The sequence below is a fragment of the Cydia pomonella genome, chromosome 18 (assembly GCF_033807575.1).
Source record: "Cydia pomonella isolate Wapato2018A chromosome 18, ilCydPomo1, whole genome shotgun sequence".
Lineage (NCBI taxonomy): Eukaryota > Metazoa > Arthropoda > Insecta > Lepidoptera > Tortricidae > Cydia > Cydia pomonella.
The window spans coordinates 2,132,724-2,153,341 of NC_084720.1; the positions used below are offsets into that span (position 1 = coordinate 2,132,724).

At 38.7% G+C, this 20,618-nt stretch overlaps 2 protein-coding genes and 1 long non-coding RNA gene across 3 annotated transcripts; all 3 read left to right on the forward strand.

The window, feature by feature from the left end:
• The first annotated feature begins 4,177 nt into the window (after positions 1-4,177).
• Positions 4,178-9,767, forward strand: LOC133527650 (uncharacterized). Its single transcript, XM_061864751.1, has 4 exons — positions 4,178-4,338; positions 7,291-7,430; positions 8,073-8,388; positions 9,501-9,767. Exons 1-4 carry the CDS (start codon positions 4,269-4,271, stop codon positions 9,635-9,637), a joined length of 663 nt encoding a protein of 220 aa, XP_061720735.1. The 5' UTR covers positions 4,178-4,268; the 3' UTR covers positions 9,638-9,767.
• Positions 9,768-9,805: 38 nt separating this feature from the next.
• LOC133527656 (uncharacterized) lies at positions 9,806-14,484 on the forward strand. Its single transcript, XR_009800907.1, has 4 exons — positions 9,806-10,274; positions 12,209-12,366; positions 13,146-13,224; positions 13,973-14,484. It is a non-coding gene; the product is annotated as an uncharacterized LOC133527656 (long non-coding RNA).
• Positions 14,485-14,748: 264 nt separating this feature from the next.
• Positions 14,749-20,300, forward strand: LOC133527648 (uncharacterized). Its single transcript, XM_061864749.1, has 5 exons — positions 14,749-15,186; positions 16,176-16,326; positions 16,817-17,003; positions 17,455-17,597; positions 18,388-20,300. The coding sequence occupies exons 1-5, from the start codon at positions 15,017-15,019 to the stop codon at positions 18,517-18,519; spliced, it is 783 nt and encodes a 260-aa protein (XP_061720733.1). The 5' UTR covers positions 14,749-15,016; the 3' UTR covers positions 18,520-20,300.
• The last annotated feature ends 318 nt before the right edge of the window (positions 20,301-20,618 follow it).

Sequence of the window (20,618 nt, forward strand, 5' to 3'; positions counted from 1 at the left end):
TATTTATATATAGTAATAAATGTAGTATACCTATATATATATTAAATATTTGTAGTATATGTATTTTATTTTAGTATTTTATTATTATTTTTGCACTACCCGTTACCTTGATTACGTTCGCCATTTCTCTATCTGAAGGTTGTCTGGAAGAGATCGCTGTTTAGCGATAAGTCCGCCTGTTGTTACCTACATATTTATACCTTTACATACTTTGTACCATTTTTTTTTTGTAGTGTGCAATAAAGCATTTTATTATTATTATTATTGCTAGACACTTTTTTAAATGCAATTTATTGTAATTAATTGGCTAATTTTGTAAATTTTATTTTCCTTGGCATTTCATAATTATAATCTAAATATTGTAATTAATTGACTGAATTTGTAAATTTTATCTTTCTTGACCTTTTATCTGTTTGCATGTTTTTTAGGGTTCCCAAAGGGTAAAACGGGACCCTATTACTAAGACTCCGCTGTCCATCCGTCCGTCTGTCACCAGGCTGTATCTAATGAACCGTGATATTTCTGTTGCCGCTATAACAACAAATACTAAAAAGTACGGAACCCTCGGTGGGCGAGTCCGACTCACACTTGTCCGGTTTTTTCTTTTTTCCTGATATCTATTTTTCTAGTGTGCAAGCGAATTGGTGTAGTACTGTAAACTTTCACTGTGCTAAAGAAATAAATATAAATAAATAAATAAATGTAGGTAAAACTTTATTGAAATTATCTACTTATTTTAAATTGAAATTATTTATTTTGCCAGACATAGGTACATTAAATAGTAAAAAAAATAAAGAAGGTAGAAAAGTACGCAAATCTCGTCAACTATATCAGCATGCAAAGATCCTTAATCGAATTATCTACATACAATTCAAAAATATATTACTTTACAACACTAGTGCGCTAATTAGCACATTACGTGTGCCATATGTACTGTAAAACGTTGTACGATACATGTGCAGTTTTGCACTTGTACTATCACAACACTGAAATTATATATATTCATACAATTAGTATGTACACAAAATATTTTCATATATTTAAGTATTATACGGATATTTACATGAATCTAAAAAAAGATGCACAATATCATCAATATCAAATTACCTACTTTGTATAAACTTTTTCATTAAATTAACTCAATATAAGGTAGAAGTACTATAATGCTCGACGCTGCACTAGTACTCGACATGGGCACTTTATGTTAAAGTGACAAGGATTAAGTTCGAATACAGAAAAATCTTCGTTGTTCAAATTTAACCTATATTTCCATGAAATAAAGTGCCCATGTCGGCGACTAGTGCAGCGTCAAGCACTAGTACTTCTACCTTATACGAAAAAAAAACATAAAATAATGCATAATACCAGCAATAACTTTATTTCAAGTCAAAATATTCATTATTTTTCATTATTCGTGTCAAAATTGTACAGCTTTATCATGAAATAATAAAACAGGTCCATAAGAATACAATTCAAAAATTCTGTATTTGTTACTAAGTACTTATAGACAATTAGACATAATTATAATGTGAAGACTTGAAGAGGGAGAATTCTTAACGAACCCTCCTCCAATTGAGGGGGGATTGGAATCTTCTCGGGTCAGAAGTGTTGGATTAGAGCCGGTGTAGCTTTATTTGACGTTCATAAGCGCATTGTAATATGCCTACTTGAAAAATAAACTATCTTTACAGTACATATGGTGCTACTTTACCGCACTAGTGCGAAAATTAGCATATTACGTTACTGTGTCGAACATTTAAAGGGTCATATGTACTGTAAAACGTTGTGCGATACATGTGCGAATAGGTAATCCGCAACTTGTGTCGATTTAAAACACTCCCTTCGGTCGTGTTTTAATTTATCGCCACTCGTTTCGAATTTCCTATTTTTCGCACTTATATCGTAATGTACTATTACAGTACATAAGCAGCTACTTTCCCGCACGCGTGCGGGAATGGGCACTTTCCGTGTATATGTCGAAACTTTAAAGAGCCATATGTACTGTAAAATGTTGTACGATACACGTGTCCATTCCCTCCCTCCCTTCGGTCGTGTTTTAATTTTTCACCAATCGTTGCGAATTTCCTATTTTCTGCACTTGTATCATAATGGTACATTATGATACAAGTGTGCTTAATTGGTAATTACACACCAGGCGATATTGTGCGCGCGAACGGTAAGCGAGCGCGCAATAAGAAAGCCGATATGAGTAATGACCAATGCACATGCGTTTCATACGACGTTTTTCAACACAGTTGCGAGGAAAAAACAAAACTTATAAATTAGTTTTTTTTTTGTCAAAACAGTAAAAGTACAATTTTCAAAACGGTGGCTTACAGTTTTAACATCGAATAACTGTTTTATGTATGTTAATTGCTGTATTCTCTGTATTATTTTCTTTTATTGGGATGTAATAAATAATATTTTTATTGTAAATTGTATCAATTGTAATTATTGTATCAGTTGACGTGGTCCTCCCTGCTGTCTTTTACAGTCCACCCTCTTCTCAAATTGAGTTTTGATATGTGACAACTACTAAGTATATTGGGTAAGTATGGAGTATCTACTCACTTAGGCAGTGTCTTACCTGAGCGAATAACTCGCGAACGCGAAGCGGCGCGGCGCGGCGCGGCGCGGGTGAATTCAATCCTTTGATACCTATGGAAGTGTCCTACGTGGGCGATTTCCGAATGCCGTTGGGCCGCCGCGCCGCGCCGCGCCTCGTCGCATTCGCGATTCATCGCCCACATAAGCCGCGCTGTTACAAGGAAAGGTACCCAACTGTCCGGTTCCGATTTGATCACACTCGGATCCAACACGCCACACACGCCAGCTAAGCTGCCGGTCGCCTTCTCCGCGGCTCCATAACCTGGCCCCGCTCAAACGGTATCACCAGGTTAGGGGCCGTGGGGTTGGATAACGATCGGTAGCGAAGAGCTGGCCTACACCAGCTACCCACACCGTCCCCAAAATGACGGCCATTCGACCACCCCACCAGTCGGTGGGGAAGCGACCCGCGACAGCCGCCGCAGCCGTGAGGCGGTAGCGGCCCCTCATACCCCCATGACGGGGGGTATCGACATATCACTCACTCACTCCGATTTGATTTATATATTTATATGTTATAGAGTAGTCTAAAATAACGGACACTTATTGTTTTAGCTGCCCAAACTCAACCTATTAAGAGAAAAAATTACTAAATCTTCTAACTCCTATAGAAAGAGATGCTGAAGCAACTTGCTAGTTAATGGCTAGTTTGAGTATATGTTTGAAAGCAGGAAAAAATAATGAATACGTGTTTTATTATATCTGCTTAAACTCAAGTTAAAAAAAAAAATCACCCGTCTTTAGCGATAATATAAAACTTCTAATGTCGATTTATTTAGGAAAATGCGTTTAAGCAGATATAACATACAAGAATTGCTCGGTTAAACATATAAGATTTAAGAATTATAAATAAATAAATAAATATTAAATAAATATTATAGGACATTATTACACAAATTGACTAAGTCCCACAGTAAGCTCAATAAGGCTTGTGTTGAGGGTACTTAGACAACGATATATATAATATATAAATATTTATAAATACTTAAATACATAGAAAACACCCATGACTCAGGAACAAATATCCATGCTCATCACACGAATAAATGCCCTTACCAGGATTTGAACCCGGGACCATCAGCTTCGTAGGCAGGGTCACTACCCACTAGGCCAACCGGTCGTCAAAAAAAAAATCAAATTCAAATCGTCAAATTATATTATGTAATTTTACATTTGCAGCAATTAAATAAAGCGTTACGTGTTTGTATTACGTTACGTGTTTTTAGTTAGTCTTAAGTTTTTTTTTTTATGAAGTGCAATTAAGTAAACTTAAAAAGTTTTCAATAAAACGTCTAATTCAGAAATTAACGCATTTTACCCCAACACACTTTATTAAAACAGGAGGTGTATTCATGTAAATTTACCATGCCTCTCTTCATTTGAATTGTAAATACCTAATTAAAATAATATTAGATAGATGTGCAGTCTTGACTTCTCGGCTGCATTCAATATTACTAAATGATTGTTAAGTGCTAAGTGGTTTTAGAAAACTAGATAATTATTGTACTGTATTTCAGTTTTTAGATTTAACTTTATCGTTAAGTAAATATTATTATTTATTTATAACTCACCATATCCTTGCATTAGGTCTGAATTACTTTAAATTCTACATCGATAGTAAACTACTAATTATTACAGTTTTTGCCACAAAAAGAGGAAATATGCCACTAAGTATTTTCATAGTGATATTGATGTTATATCTCCCGCAATTTTCAAGAGCTGTAGATACAGGTAAGTGATTTGTTATACGAGTACAGACGCACGAATACGTTGACCAAAAGATAACACACAAGGAGATGCATACGCGCTAATAGCATTGGATTGGGCATATCCTCAGGAAGCCTCCTACAAACCGCTTTAAGAAAACATTTACGGAATGGCTACTAAACAAATGTTTTTACTCAGTAAAGGACTATTTAAAATGTACCAAATATCTAATTGCAAAGAATTTTTACTATAAAATTGTTACCTATTGTTTTAACTTGTAAATATAATAATTCAGCCTATAAACGTCCCACTGCTGGGCACAGGCCTCCTCTCATGTGCGAGAGGGCTCGGGCTATAGTCCCCACGCTAGCCCAATGCGGATTGGGGACTTCACATACACCTTTGAATTTCTTCGCAGATGTATGTAGGTTTCCTCACGATGTTTTCCTTCACCGAAAAGCTAGTGGTAAATATCAAATGATATTTCGTACATAAGTTCCGAAAAACTCATTGGTACGAGCCAGGATTTGAACCCGCGACCTCCGGATTGAAAGTCGGACCTCATATGAATCCTTTAGGCGGGGCAAGACGGGTTCGTATTAAACCGGTTGAGTTTTAGGCCAAAATCTGAGTAAGTATGACTCTAATGTTGCCAGTTTCTATTTAATTCTGATTCTGAGTAAGTTCGATAATGTATAGAGCATTTTATTAGTTATCCAAGTTCCTAAGATGTCAGGTTATTAAGATCTCAAATTCCTAGCTCTTCAGATTCTCATAATGCCGGATTCTGAGTAGGTCAGAAAATCACATAACCATTGTGACATTGTCATTAAGAACTATCTATTAATTACTTTATCATATTTAATCTTAAAGTGGCCAGTATCTCAGATATCTGCTGATTGTACCTGGCCTTTTCGAAATTAAATATACATAAAATCTGTCCTAATAAGAAAGCGTTATTTCCAGAATTCATCATTAAAAGAATCTGCTTAATATTTTAATCGAATCGTTGCTAATCGGATCAGATAAGAAACTGCATAAATCCGATCCCAACTTATTACCAATCAGACGTATTACTGTCATGTCACGGGACCATATACGAATCTGACCTACTCAGAAATTGTTTTAAAAAGAAAGTGACTTCTATATCATAAGTCGTATGTCGATATTGTTTTGTTCAGAAAGATACCTATGGCGAATCTGGCCTCTACAGAGTCGGGCTTACTCAGATTCGGGCCCAAAAACGAAACTGTCTCAATACGAATCTGCCCTGGCCCGCCTAAAGGATATGAATCCACTCGGCCACCACCGCTACTCGGCGACTTGTAAATAAGTATTGTTAAATATTGCATGCCTTCGCTGGTAGAACATAAGATACTTTTTTAATGTTATCACCTCATATAATTTAACTATGTTCTTGCAATAAATTAAACAAAAAAAAAGCCTGACACCTACTTTTACAAAGCGGCTTTGACCTGGAATATGCCCGGGAAACGGAAACATGATCGCCCTAAATTTACTTGGCGCCGTTCCGTGGAGCAAGAGTTAGAGTATTGGGGATGGGGTGGGAGGAGGTTACCCAAGCTGCCCAGGACCGGAGTCAGTGGAAGAAAATGGTTCGAGCCCTACACCCCATCAAGGGAAGGATGGAAAGAAGAAGAAGAACACGACACCATGAAATTGCCGCAATCGCCTGTGCCACGCGACCAAAACATCGTAAGCGCCGTAAAATTCATGGCGCTTATACGTTTACCCCCTTATTCATAAACGTCTACTAAAGTTACGAAGCCGCTAATAATCGTTTGTCCCTTTCCGACGTATTGGTATGATGGAAAGGGACAAACGATTATTAGCGGCATCGTAACTTTAGTAGACGTTTATGAATTCGGGGGTTAGATCGCAAGATTCATGCTCTGTTTCTATGGGTTGTTGTCAAAACAACAATATCCAAGTCAGTCGTGGTATGGGTGGGACGCTGCTGTGGGGTGGTCCACAGTAGCGTCTACCGAGCGCCGGCCTCTAGCCAACTCGATGGCTGCTGCTCGACGCAACGTTGGCGGCTGGCTTAACTGCGCTGCATTTTCCATAGCGCTGACTAGACGCCGACGCTCAAAAGACGCTAGTGTGGGGTGGTCCTTAGGCTACTGGCCCCTGTTTCACCACGCTGAAAAATATCGTGACTCAAAAAACTATAGACTTATGACCCAGAAGCTGACAATAAGTCACTGACAAATTCATATTAAGCGATGACACTTAACGTACACATTTCCCTTTAATAAAAGTAGGGTGTCATGTATCCAGCGGTTTTTAATGTTAACGATAACATTAACTGTAATTAATTCGATAGCGAAGTAAATTGCATGAGATCACTCATATGTTTTGTTGTTACCGATTAAATTTCACCATATATATAATATATATCCTATATTATGTATATTTCTTATCGACCCAGAAATGTAGGTAAAAGAAATCGTCACTTTTCGAATTTGTCTGGTGCCAATTGTCTACAATAACAAATGCTTTGAGCTAGATAATTTTTCTCAAACAAACGTAGGTGTTAATGCTTCATTTCAATTAATCAATTAATTGAAATGAAGCATTCTTTCTTCTTCTTCCTCGCGTTGTCCCGGCATTTTGCCACTGCTCATGGGAGCCTGGGGTCCGCTTGACAACTAATCCCAAGATTTCGCGTAGGCACTAGGTTTTACGAAAGCGACTGCCATCTGACCTTATAATCCAGAGGGTAAACTAGGCCTTGTTGGGATTAGTCCGGTTTCCTCACGATGTTTTCCTTCACCGAAAAGCGACGTATTTAAATGATATTTCGTACATAAGTTCCGAAAAACTTATTGGTACGAGCCGGGGTTTGAACCCGCGACCTCTTACCGTTAGGCCACCAGCGCTTTATTCTGTATTATCAAGCAACTAAGAGCATTTAACACTAAGGGAACTTACTCAGGCACTTTTTTTTTCTAGATGGTATGTATGGTCGGATGCCACCATGGACGGCAGTGGACGAATACGAACCATGCATGCGCACACGCGGGGATGCCTACTGCTTTACCAGCGCCAAGCTCAAGGGGAGCCCGTCTGATCCGCTCTACAAATATCTAGTGGTAATTATGGACTTAGATATTTAAGTGCTATAAGTTCTCTGGCAGAGAAAGTTTTGCCAAGGATGTGGGGTTAATCCGGATGGAGATGGAGGATGTTGTACACGCATCCGGTCAGCTGCTGGCACTACAGACACGTGAGTCAAACACAAAACTGTGTTCACATCTTTCCTGTAGACATATCCAAATGTTAAGGGCTATAAATGTTACTTTTCTTATCTAACTGATGAACACACAAATTTTCTCTCCTGTGTACACTAATTAACTTGTGGGCTTGTGGGTAATGATTTTATCATACTTATCCAAATAAAAGAAGCACCTTTTCATGTGGATATAAATAAGAAAATTAACCTTAACAGCCCTTAACTTTTGGGTATTACGTGGAAGACATGAACGCAGTCTTTGACCCAGGTTCAGTGCCACGGTAGGCTTGCACCAGCGCTCGATATCTAAGCCCGTATCACTTTTAATTGTTTATATCTTAGAGGTAAGTATAGCACGTATATTTAGGATCAGTATCTCTATTTTTCACCATTTTGAACTTGTCGAATAGACTATACGCTCGAAGTCTGAGGTGCGCCCTGACTGAATAAATACTAATAATCATAATTATATCTATTTACCTATCTCCTATAATTATTCTAGGAATATTCCGCGGACAATCTAACACACTACGATCGCACTAACATACATCGAGGCATCTGCGTAAAACAGACATGCAGCGATTTCCAGAAGATCTCACCAAATCTCACCATAGCACTCGAAGCATGCCTCAACGCTAATACTATTAAAGAATACGGACTTATAGCAAATGTGTTCAAAGTATTCTGTGAGGAATACAAAGAGCATATACAGTTCGATGCAAGCGATTTCGCGTTCGGTGCAGTTCTCATGGCGTTGTTGGTGTTGAATCTTTCTGGCAGCTTGTATGACTATTGTGGTGGTCGTGAAGACACTATTGGTGAGGAGATTTCATATTTCTTGCAGATAGAATCAAAATAAAGCGCTTCGTCTACAATCCTATTTCACCACCTTCTTAACTTGTCATTATTGTTCTGGTTCACTGTTCTAATTCATCAACATTCCTATCTTGTCCACATTCCTAAGAGGTCCACAGTGCTAAATGCTAACTCGTCCACATTCCTATATGGTCTTCATTTCTGGCATTGGTGAAGGTAAAAATGACAAGCCAACATAACTTTCCAGGTTGCAGGAGCAATGCGAATGTAAATGAAAAGTCTAAAAAGTTGTCTTATTTATACTCGTAAAAGGCAGTCATGATACTCTTGATAATGGGTTGTACCATCACATCGCCCACACCGTTAACTATCCGTCGGTGGACCTACAAAAGGCATCAGGTCCAACGATGGACAGTTAAGAGTGTTGCTGTTTGTACAAAAATATATGAATATGAAAACAATAATGTTGACAAGCTGGCACTGTAGTCAAAATAGGAATGAAGGCAACCTAGGACTGTTGTCAAAATAGTAATGTGGACGAGTTAGGAAGGTATTGTGAACGATATAAAAAAGGTGACGAAATAGGATTATGGACGAAGCGGTTTTAAGCTCGCAATTGCCGTTGTCATTTTGGAGCAAGGCTCGGAAACCGGTTAAATTTCCCAACGGTTATCATGTACTTGGCGCAAAACCTTTTCGGTTTCGTTCGTTAAACCGGTTTTAAGTTATTTTCAGATTAACCGGTTTAGAATAATAGAAACCGGTTTCTTCGTATGTTGTTGTCGTTGTTTACGCGGCACACCACCAAACTGTCCGGCGTGTCATCGCTCGTCGGTACAATACAGTTCTTCAAACGTTCGCGCTCTTATGAAAGTTCGCAGTAAAACCAAAATAAACCGGTATTTACTGCTTTTTAAAAAACCGGTCCCGAGCCTTGTTCCTAATTATATTTGGTTTGCTAAGCTACTTTTGCACCGATTTGAAAAGCACAAAGTGGGGGTATCATTATAAACGCCATATTTCATTGGAAATTGACATGAATAATGACATGTCCACAGTTTACCACAGCAAATGCCACGCATAATTTAGCTTGGTTACCTTATGCAAATTCCAGTTGGCAAGATCTTCCTATTCTTCGCTGTCAAGCGCAACTGGCAGTTGCTGGTGGCGCCGCCGAACGCAGACCCGACCCAGAGTCGACTGGAAAGCCTCAATGGCTCAAGGCAAGTTTTAATACAGACGACACCGTAAAATGTCTGATCTAATTTAAAGTACCTACATGATCACTACTACTATCACGCTTTATCATGCAAGATTTCTAAAAAATGAAATAAATATCGAAGAAGACAATATAAAAGGTAGTCACGGTTTATATCCTGGTCGATTTAAGTCTAGTGAAACTAACCGAGAATCATTCAAAACTGTTAGATTTAAATAAGGTTATGATACAGTTTTCATTATATAATATTATGGTACGATCTACCTGATGTGATGATGGAGATAGGAGTTGGTCATAGGAACTCTATGATGAAACAACGTAACCTAATTGTGTTTGGACATTTTTAGAATGAACTTGATGAATATTATTTGCCAGTGGTAAAATAAGTCAGCGATAAAAGCTTGTAGCAAAAATGTTTTATTTACCAAAAACTTATTCGAGCTCTAGTCAGTTCTATAATTATAGGTCGTGTCCATGATGACGCGCAGATTTATGAAATCTAACCCTTAATAACATGACAATACGAATCAAGGCACGCGCCTTCGTGAATGACACGATCTATATTCTTGTTCGTTGTCTTACAGGGTGATTTTCGCGTTGGGATGCATACTAGCCCATGTCTGCGTGACTGATAACCATGCTATAGAAAACCCAGATATTGTGGAAGAGGTATATAAACATAACTTTCAACCAAGGCTCGGAAACCGGTTTTTCCAAACCGTTATCATGTACTTTGCGCAATACCTTTTAAGCTCAGTTTCGTTCGTTGAATCGGTTTTTAGGAGCACGTTTCCATAAAGTTCTTGTCAGGTTAACCGGTTTAGAATAATAAAACCGGTTTCTATGTCAGTGTCTTTGTTTGCGCAGCAACTTATTGTAACCTGTTCGAATAAACAGGTTACAATAAGTTTCTTAAAACGTTCACGTTCTTATGAAAGATCTTATATGTAAAACCGAAACAAAACCGGTATTTACCGCTATTTTTAAAACCGGTTCTGAGCCTTGCTTTCAACGGACTAGAAAATATAAAAAGACAGTATTTAAACGACGGACGAGGCTTCCAACAATTGTTTTCTTTGACAAGTTATCGGGGATCACATGCTGATAATGCTTTCTATATAGTAAACGGAAGTGTTGGACGCCCCGGCCCGGGCCCGGACATTTTTTTTAATACTATGTCGGTGGCAAACAAGCATACGGCCCGCCTTATGGTAAGCAGTCTCCGTAGCCTATGTCCGCCTGCGACTCCAGAGGAGTTACATGCGCGTTGCCGCACCCTCGTTGAGCTCTGGCAACCTTACTCACCGGCAGGAACACAACACTATGAGTAGGGTCTACTGTTATTTGGCTGCAGTTAGTTTTCTGTGAGGTGGAGGTACTTCTCCAGTTGGGCTCTGCTCTAGATCTGGAATGAGATCCGCTGTGCTGTGCCCTACCACACAAAGCGAGATGATATTTACAATGCCCATACCTCTCTTACGAGATGTTTCGGAAAATCTAGGCCTCCGGTTTTAAGCATATAATAACTTGAACAGAAGATCGTAATCCCATCAAATTAAAATTGATTCTTCACGCCAGAGCACAACGGCTGGGTGCACGTGCACCAAAAATGTTGCACGTCATGCAAGCGATGTGCGATCTCTCATAAGGATCTATGTATTACAACGCGCACGTCCACGCACTCGCATACGGTGTGCACAGACCTTTAATCAGCAAATTCTTACTTCTTAGAATAGAATAGAATAGAATAGAATAGAATATCATTTATTTCAGTATAAGTACACAGTTATACAATACATATAGAGGAAGAAAGAGAAAAAATGACTTATAACTAACTTGTACACTGTATATAATTATACTGAAAAAGGTGAACACTCAGCATAATGCCAGGTCCTACTGAAGTAGTACGCTGACGCTGGTCTTCCGTGGACACCTGTAGGGAGCGTAGTTGCGCGCAGCTACCAACTACAGTTAAGTTACTGAGATAACTATAATAATTACGACGGTAAACAACAAAGCGGCAATGAAGCAGTTGACATCATATGTTAGCATGACTATCATGGTCCAGAAAATATATATATATGTACCCAAAATAATAATATAAATAATTAGTTACAGTACTTAAGATTTGTAATGGCTTCACTCAATCACTCTGACAATAGTTTTTGCTTAGAGAGAAGGTAATTTTTTACTTTTACTTTAAAAGACTGCAAAGAAGTTAGTTGCTTAAAAGGTGGTGGTAGGTTGTTCCAGCATTTTGTGGCGGTGTACTTAAAACTGCCACGAAATGCTGCAGTTTTGTGTTTGGGACACATGAGAAGAGTAGATAAGTAGATAAGAGGACTTCTCTTATCTACTTATCTACTCTTCTCATGTGTAGATAAGTAGATAAGAGGATCTTTACTTCAAAAACAATGAACTATATCGTGAAATAATTTTATATATTTTTTAATTAATTTTGCATCAAGCAGAAACCTCTGCGAATGATGCTATTGATAGCTCAGATAGCAGAGCACTCACTGGGCTAGCGATCCAGTCGTGTCGTGGGTTCAAGTCCCACCCGAAACAGTGATTTTTTCCAATTTTAGTTTTATATCTTTCAGTCATACAACTCAGGCTACATCATGGCATATAGAGTTGTGGAAACCCTGCAGACAAGTTTCATCATGTCGGGTCTTCTCCTTTCCTATAAGGTACTGACCTCAGAAGAACAAGTGTCATGGAGGAACCTGCACAAAGCTGTAATATGGAGATATCTCAGGTGACTTTTTTACATATTCTTCTTTATCATTGAGCTCTTTGCAGTGTCGTGGTCAACTGCTGACATCAGGCACAGTTACTTGCCGTTCGATTTCTCGCCATTTTCTGGAGGACATTCTGGCAAATGCGTTTAGGCGTCCCTCCATGGCAGATTTGATTTGGTTAGTCCAACGCATAGGTGGCTTTTTACGGGGTCTTGTTCCGTTTGCTCTACCCTCCACCACTAGAAGCTCTATGGAGTCGTTGTTTCGCTTCGAGACGCGACCGAAATAACTGAGTATGCTTGTCTTTACGTGAGTCGAAAGGCGCTGCTTGATACGGAGTTATTTAAGATTGGAGATATTGGTCTGAAAGTTTACGTATTAGGGTGGTTCAAATTTCTATGGGAAAATTCAAACTCTGGCTAGAAGAAGTGGCACCCCGTAATTATGTTACAATTATTATGTTGATAATACATATTATTTTTTTGAATTAAAAAATATTTAGAGTTTGTTAGTGCGATACTTAGCACATTACGTAAGATTTAAACAACCATATCATGTACTATAAAACGTTGTAGGATACATGTACGAATGGGTAATTCGCAACTCGTGTCCATTTAAAACACTCCCTTCGTTCGTGTTTTTATTTATCGCCACTCGTTTCGAATTTCCTATTTTTCGCAGTTGTATTGTAATGTACTACTTTATTTCAAAATTGTTTTAAATATAACACTAATTCCTATGTCTCGTTTAATTTTGCCGCTGTTTAAAAAATTACGCTGTATTATTACTGTTGCAGATTCACGCCAACATATGCTCTGCAGCTTTTTTTTATCGCTACTTGGATGAGATACTTAGGAAATGGACCTTTCTGGAACGTAAGTTGCAGCTGTATTCTGTTTTTAAATAATGATAAGAGACCATCTATACTTTTTAGCATTAGAAAGAACATTATTTTGCTTTCATAAGTAATATAAACTATTTTTGAAAGCGTTTTTCAATAATTTTTAATAAATAGGCTCGTCAAGACTGTACTGGCTATAGTTTAATCTGTTATGAGTCGTACTAACATTAACACCTTCACTGCGGCACTTAGTGTAACTTGTAATTAAGCATACTTTACATGGGGTATTTCGACTAGTATTTTTCAAAACTTGATGGGTAAAGTGACAGTGCCATCTCCATCTAATTTATAACATAAAAATCCCAAAATCTCACACGGGCGACATGTTTCGGAGAGAGATCTTCATTTTCAAGCACTTACAGTGAAAGAGCAGCGGTCACGACAGCCGCGCGTCGCGTACGATAGTCACATTGTATTTTTGGGTTATTCCCACTAGTTACCACCAAGCAAGTGGTAACTACTGGGAATTTTTTCCCACCTTTTACCACTGGTAACAACTTGGTGGTAACTAGTGGGAATAGCCCGTATTTTTTAATATTTTACTTGGGCGAAGTTGAGCACTAATTTCTAAGTTAGGGTTGCCTACCGTAAATAAATTGGCACTCTTTCCAACCTTGATTTTCAATGAATTGATACATTGATAACGCTTATAGGAGTGATAGGTAGCTTTCACCAAATTTTAGCCACATAAAATATAAAATAATAAAAACTCTTAAAAACAGGCAACAATGGGCTTGGAAGTTGATGATTGCCGGCGAGACTGGTGGCTCCATATCTTATACATTCACAACTACGTCGACAGCTCTCAATGCATGCTACATTCGTGGTGAGAAATTGCACATACTTCTTGTTGACGCAAGGCTCGGAAACCGGTTAAATTTGCCTTTTTAAACCGATTTTTAGAATCAAGAATCATTTATTTGTCATGATCACCAATAATTTATATTTAGGGGGCCATTTCTATAAAGTTCTTATCAGATGAATCTGTTTAAAACAACGAAAACCGGTTTATTCCTACGCACCAGCTATGCTCGGTGTTTATGTTTACGGGGCATACCGCCGGCCGGCCGGACCTCTATTGTCAAATAAACCGGTTTATTTAGGTTATAATAAAGCTCTTAAAACGTTCGCGTTCTTATGAAAGTTCGGGGTAAAACCGAAATAAGCTGGTATTTACCGTTATTTTTTAAACCGGTTCTGAGCTTTGATCTGACAATTTTTAATAACGGTATTCCGATATTCCGATATCGTTGTTTATGTGGGACTTAATTAATTTGGGTAATAATGTTGATTTATTTATACTGACAATATTCCCACGATAGTTTAAGAAATAAAAAATAATCTTTAATAATAATAATAATAATCTTTAATATAATAGTTGTAATAATCTTTACAACTTTCGTTGACTTTGAATAAAAATAAATAAAATAAGTCTTTATTGCTGTGTAACAATAATAATATAAGTAACCTTAACACTTTTACAATATATTTATAATATAGTGACCCTGCCTACGAAGCCGGTGGTCCCGGGTTCAAATCCTGGTAAGGGCATTTATTCGTGTGATGAGCATGGATATTTGTTCCTGAGTCATGGGTGTTTTCTATGTATTTAAGTATATATATATTATATATATCGTTGTCTAAGTACCCTCAACACAAACCTTCTTGAGCTTACTGTGGGGCTTAGTCAATTTATGTAATAATATCCTATAATTTATTATTATTTATTATATAATATATCCATGACGACACCAATTTGAAGGTCGATGGCTGTAGACATGCAGATGACAGCAGTTGGTCTCGGAGTCTTCTTCCTCCTGAAGAGGACCAAGGCTCGGCTTGCTGCCATCGTCCTGTCCGTGGCTGCAGGTGTGGCCACCCCCGCCATGGCTACATACTACAATAACGTGCATCCAATCATGGTCCTTTCACCAGAGTGAGTACAGACAGGCACTTAGTAGGGGAGAGTCGGCTATATCGTACAGCCGGTTAAATCGTCCGGCCGCTAGTTTTCCCATGAAACAACCTTGTTAATTTATACCTAAGGTACAGTGTTCATCCATCTAAGGTTCAAGCTAGTTTAGTTGTTAATACTAATGGTATGAAATGTCCAATGTAAAATAAACCCTGAAATGTCAAAAAAAAAATATTTATTTGTAAACATAGGTTAAATATAGCTCTTATACAATAATTTATGTTTCACTATGTTTTGCCATTTGGCATACGAAAAAATTGTAGTGCGTGAATGTATATTGTAGATATGTGGTGTATTCTACTTTCTGACAAACATCAAACAGACTGACAGTGACAGACTAAGTTCATAGAGTCAAACCAAGATAAGTTGGCACCGATTTTGATAACAGTGCGAGGGTTATTTTAAACGTCAAACTTCTCGTGCGAAACATGAAACATGTCGCGCGAGTGACTAAAAACACGTGAGTGAAATCCGTATAGTTAGTTTAATGTCAAACTTCTATCAAATTATGACGTTTACTTGACACTTGCACCGTGTGGGCTATCAAAATCTCGGCCAACTTATCTTTTTTTATACTACGTCGGTGGTAAACAAGCATACGGTCCGCCTGATGGTAAGCAGTATCCGTAGCCTATGTACGCCTGCAACTCCAGAGGAGTTACATGCGCGTCGCCGACCCTAAAACTCCGCACCCTCGTTGAGCTCTGGCAAGAACACAATACTATGAGTAGGGTCTAGTGTTACTTGGCTGTGGTTTTCTGTAAGTTGGAGGTACTTCCCCAGTTGGGCTCTGCTTTAGATCTGTACTGACATCCGCTGTGCTATGCCCTACCACACAAAGATGACATTTACAATGCCCATCCCTCTCTTTTGGACGTAGTTTAAGGACGTACTCGGGTATCTTAGTCTGACTAGTTATTATTGACACCAACCAAGTTTTTTTTGTCCAGGGCGACTGTCAACTGGTTTGTCCACGACCCGACATTCAATTATTTGTACAAACGCGGCCATACCAACCTCATCGGGTACGCCCTCGGCTGGGCTTTGGGCTACGTAGTGTTCAACTTGAGAAATAGCGACGTGGGTGCAAAGAAATATAAGGTAACTACTTAAAAATGGCTTTAGCTTTTCTGACAAAGGCAGCCCCTGACCCCTGAGCCCCAGGCCCCATCTCATCAACCGCACTCATTTTAGTCCGCGGAACGGACGCAAGCGGCGCGCGGCGCGGTGAATGGCAAAGACCATTCATACAATGCGCTCAACGTGGCTCAACCAAATGCATGAATGGTTTTGATTTGCCGCTCGCTGCGCCGCGCAACTTTATTTTTATTGGGCCCCATACATTCCACGACTTTTTTCTTTCCGCACAGACTCTAGACGTTTTTGTCAGAAACCGTTTGGCGTAGTCAAAAACGCTTTTATTTTTTTATTGAGAAACAACATTAACATTTAAAAGTCGATAAAACAGCAGAAAATATACCTATTATTATACTTTAAGCAATACAAATTTTAAGCTTTATATTTAAGGGTACAATTTACAGAATTGAGATAAGTAAGCTGAATCTATTGTTTCCTATTTCTGTTCTTCTAGAAATACGGTGTCCTTGTTTGGCTGATACTCCCATCCGTACTAGCCATCAACACCATCGGAGCTGTCTTCTACGACCATACAGTGACTGTACCATTATATGCTTGCGCGATTTACGCGGGATTAACTAAGCTCATCACCGGCTTACTGTTCTCTTTAGCACTGTTTCTAACTATTGTGAAAGCCAACAGTAAGTACCAGAATTAATGGAAAGTAATTCGCCCCCAAACAGACACATTATTAATCCCTCTAAATATTTATCTATCACTAATGTTGGCTTTGTGCGAAGATCGTGGTGGGAGGAATACAAGCGACGCACGAAGTGGTCAAAAGATGAACTTTTGTGGGACAACATCTTCATACTATTTGGCAGCTGCAAATTGTCAAATAAGCAAAACATATGTCCCACACTCACTGGGGTGGCACCACAGTTATGGACACGGAAGCACAGAGCGAATCGCATTTTAAATTAAACGTTTGGTGGACTGGTTATTCGTGGCATCGACTTCATGTAAATGTCAGAGAAAATCGTATTAAAGATGCTTCTTCTTAAACAATTTCATTGAAGCTACAGGCAAATGGGATCGATTTTATTGTTTAACGATGTGTCACCTTAAATTAATGTTATGAAATTTTCACAGAGCTTCGCACAAAGCTGTATTGTTGGCAAGGCTGGACTCCGCTAGCTCGCCTCAGTTTCTGCTTGTACATGGTGCAGATGACTGTTCTACGCTATCGCTCGGCCTCCACACACACAATGTACCACAAGTCTGAATTCAAGATCGTAAGTTTGTTTTAAATATTGTGTTCTTCGTGCTGCACATGCATATGGCCCCGACGGAAGACCAGCACTAGCCCAGCCAGGCTAGCTGAGTCGAGACCATTTCGAGGCTTACGCAGCGTCTTGCATAACCGAACAACACACGAACGCAAAGCAAACAACACACGAACGCAAAGCAAAAAACACACGAACGCAAAGCGAACAACACACGAACGCAAAGCGAAAACACGAACGCAAAGCTAAGCGGCGCGGCGCGGGTGAATCAATCCTTTGATACCTATAGAAGTATCCTACATGGACGAGCTCGTTGCAAACGCGAATGCCGTTGCGCCATGCGCGTTCGCGAGTTGTTCTTTTACGTAAGACACTGCTTTATAATGTTGTTACGTATTGTTTTCTTATTTTATTTTGCCACAAATATACGCTCTCTATTCTCTATTCTAAGTACTAGTACAAGTTAACTGCAGGTATAGGCAACGTCAAGGAATTTAATTTCAGCACCATTTCATACCTTGCCACAGTGACAATAGTATGAAGTCCCTGGCGACTTCATATTAATTGCCACTTAGACAAAGGTACGAAAGGTACTGTGTTTAAATTGTTTGACTGCACTCTCACCGATGATGCCGACGGTCAGTGCCACTGTGTGAGCGAGTCAGCAATATAATTATGCGTGTGCGATAGAGATACCAAATGGCGAGTCAATGTATGAAATTTATACTAAATTATCTTTGCTCAAATACATATTAAAGGGTTTGATAATATATTTTGATTATATTTATCTTATTTACAGTTCCAAAACTTCCTGGAAACCACATTCGTCTCGTGTCTGATATCCGTGCTGCTGTTTCTAACTGTGGAGGCGCCGTTTGCGCGGCTCACTCGGCTGGGCCTTGCGCCCGCGCAGAAGAAACATGCGGATTGATTGTTGCTTTGAATCAAGGCTTGGAACCGGTTTTAAAAATAGCGGTAAATACCAGTTTATTCCGGTTTTACTCCAAACTTTCATAATAACGCGGACGTTTTAAGAACTTTATTAAATTTGTAACCTAAATAAACCGGTTTATTAGACGAGCGACGAGACGGCTGGCCGGCCTGGTGGTGTGCCACATAAACAAAGACACCGACATAGGAAAAAACCGGGTTTTTATTGTTCTGAAGCGGTTAATCTGACAAGATTGACAAGAATTTAATGGAAATTTTCTCCTAAAACCGGTTTAGATATAATGGTTTTACGAATGAAACCGAAATCATAAGGTTTTGTGCCAAGTACATGATAACGGTTTGGAAATGTAACCGGTTCCTGAGCCTTACTTTGAATGCTATTTCGTTAAAAATTTCAACGCTCATTAGCCAAATCCTGGTTTGACAGGAGGAAATATGCACTTAACTTGTTTACTTAAATATCGACTTTTCTATCGACATCCATATGAAGCAAGTTTGTTTTTTTAACTAAAAAATCGCTTATTGTTTTTATTTTAATAAAAAATTGCTTATTGTTTTTATTTCAATAAAAAATTGCTTAAGGCGTTTTTTACTTACGCTATCAAGCGCCTTATACACCTAAACCTTCTTCAGGAATCACATCTTGATCCGTTCCGTCGTTTTTGAGTTTATCGCGAACATACCTAGGTACCTATTTATTTCTTATGCGAACTGCCAAGGAGTGGAATGCCCTGCCCGAGTCTGTGTTTCCGCATGAGTACAATCTGGGTCTCTTCAAGGCTAGGGTAAATAGGTATCTCATAGGTAAGCGTGGTCCACCGTAGACCGCATCATCACTTACCATCAGGAGATCGTGGTCAAACGCTTGCCTATCGTTATAACAAAAAAAAAAAAAAAAAAAAAAAAAAAAAAAAAAAAAAAAAAAAAAAAAAACCCTATGTACCTAGGTGTACCTAGGTACATAAAGACAAACGAGGCGGGGTTTTATAAAGTGGGTCAATCGTAAATAACGTATTTGACATATATTTCACCGCTTGTTGACTAACTGTCGTACATACTTACATGCAGCCATTTAAAATCTAATTATTGATAAGTATAGTATGTAAAGTCGTATTATTTTAATAAAATTATTTCAACCAAAAATAAAACAACCTTTGATTTTCCATATCATTAATTTTATTCCTATTCCATTTACAATTAGGCGGGTCCACACAGAGCGAGCATACGCGCGAGGCAATTTCCTCACGCACAAATCGGCCATGTGTAGACGTGCCTCGGCCGAGGCAGGGCGCGCTATTTCCTCGCCCGAGTGTGGACTCGCCTATTTACATTTACTTTGAAAAACGGAAGGACGTAAAACTTAGAACTAATTGGTAATACTTAGGTATATTACACGACGAATAAATAAATCTTACAAACACGCATCCAATGAATAGTAATGATCTTCGATCTGAATCCCTTTTTCTAATGTTTTTGTAGCTGATCACATTAACAGAACGGCTGTAAGCAGTATATTATACTCGTACCATATTTACTTCAAAGTTCTCTGTCTTCGAGATATTTGGCATCAAAGTTGAACAATTTTAGGCCAAAAAGCTGCTTAACTGGCCTGTGTTAATTAGTTTAAAATTAAAATCTCTGACCAGTTTTTAGAGACGTCAAAGACGAACCCAAATGTGAAGATTTCGTACATTTGAAATCATCACTGCCAACTTAGCTTGGTCTAACTTTACAAATTTTGGCATTGCACAAAACTCATTTTGATGATTGATGATCTTCCGTGCCAGTGGCGCTAACAATTCAGAGAAAATACAGTAGCCCCCATTTTGACTGTTTCTGTAGCAACCAAAGAGTATTAATTGTATTACCGCCACTTGGACCATCCCACTAACCTGGGGTTAACTGCTTAAGCCTATGGAGTGTGGAATTAAGAGGAGTGACATCTGTTATGATAGAACTGTTGCAAAAGTGTCCAGCTGTCAGCTATAAATAATAGTTCCAAATATCTCCAGAGTAGCGCTAGAGTGGCTAAGAACCTAGGCGCTATTGACGGAGTAAAGTGCGCTGTCTATGATTTGA

Bases quoted from the DNA above. Each gene is read 5' to 3' on its own strand.
- LOC133527650 (XM_061864751.1), top strand. From the start codon at position 4,269: ATGCCACTAAGTATTTTCATAGTGATATTGATGTTATATCTCCCGCAA. The intron at 7,431-8,072 runs GTAATTATGGAC...TAATTATTCTAG, and splicing joins CGCTCTACAAATATCTAGTG to GAATATTCCGCGGACAATCT. The intron at 8,389-9,500 runs GTGAGGAGATTT...TGCAAATTCCAG, and splicing joins TGGTCGTGAAGACACTATTG to TTGGCAAGATCTTCCTATTC.
- LOC133527648 (XM_061864749.1), top strand. From the start codon at position 15,017: ATGGCTGTAGACATGCAGATGACAGCAGTTGGTCTCGGAGTCTTCTTC. The intron at 15,187-16,175 runs GTGAGTACAGAC...TTTTTTGTCCAG, and splicing joins ATCATGGTCCTTTCACCAGA to GGCGACTGTCAACTGGTTTG. The intron at 17,598-18,387 runs GTAAGTTTGTTT...TCTTATTTACAG, and splicing joins ACAAGTCTGAATTCAAGATC to TTCCAAAACTTCCTGGAAAC.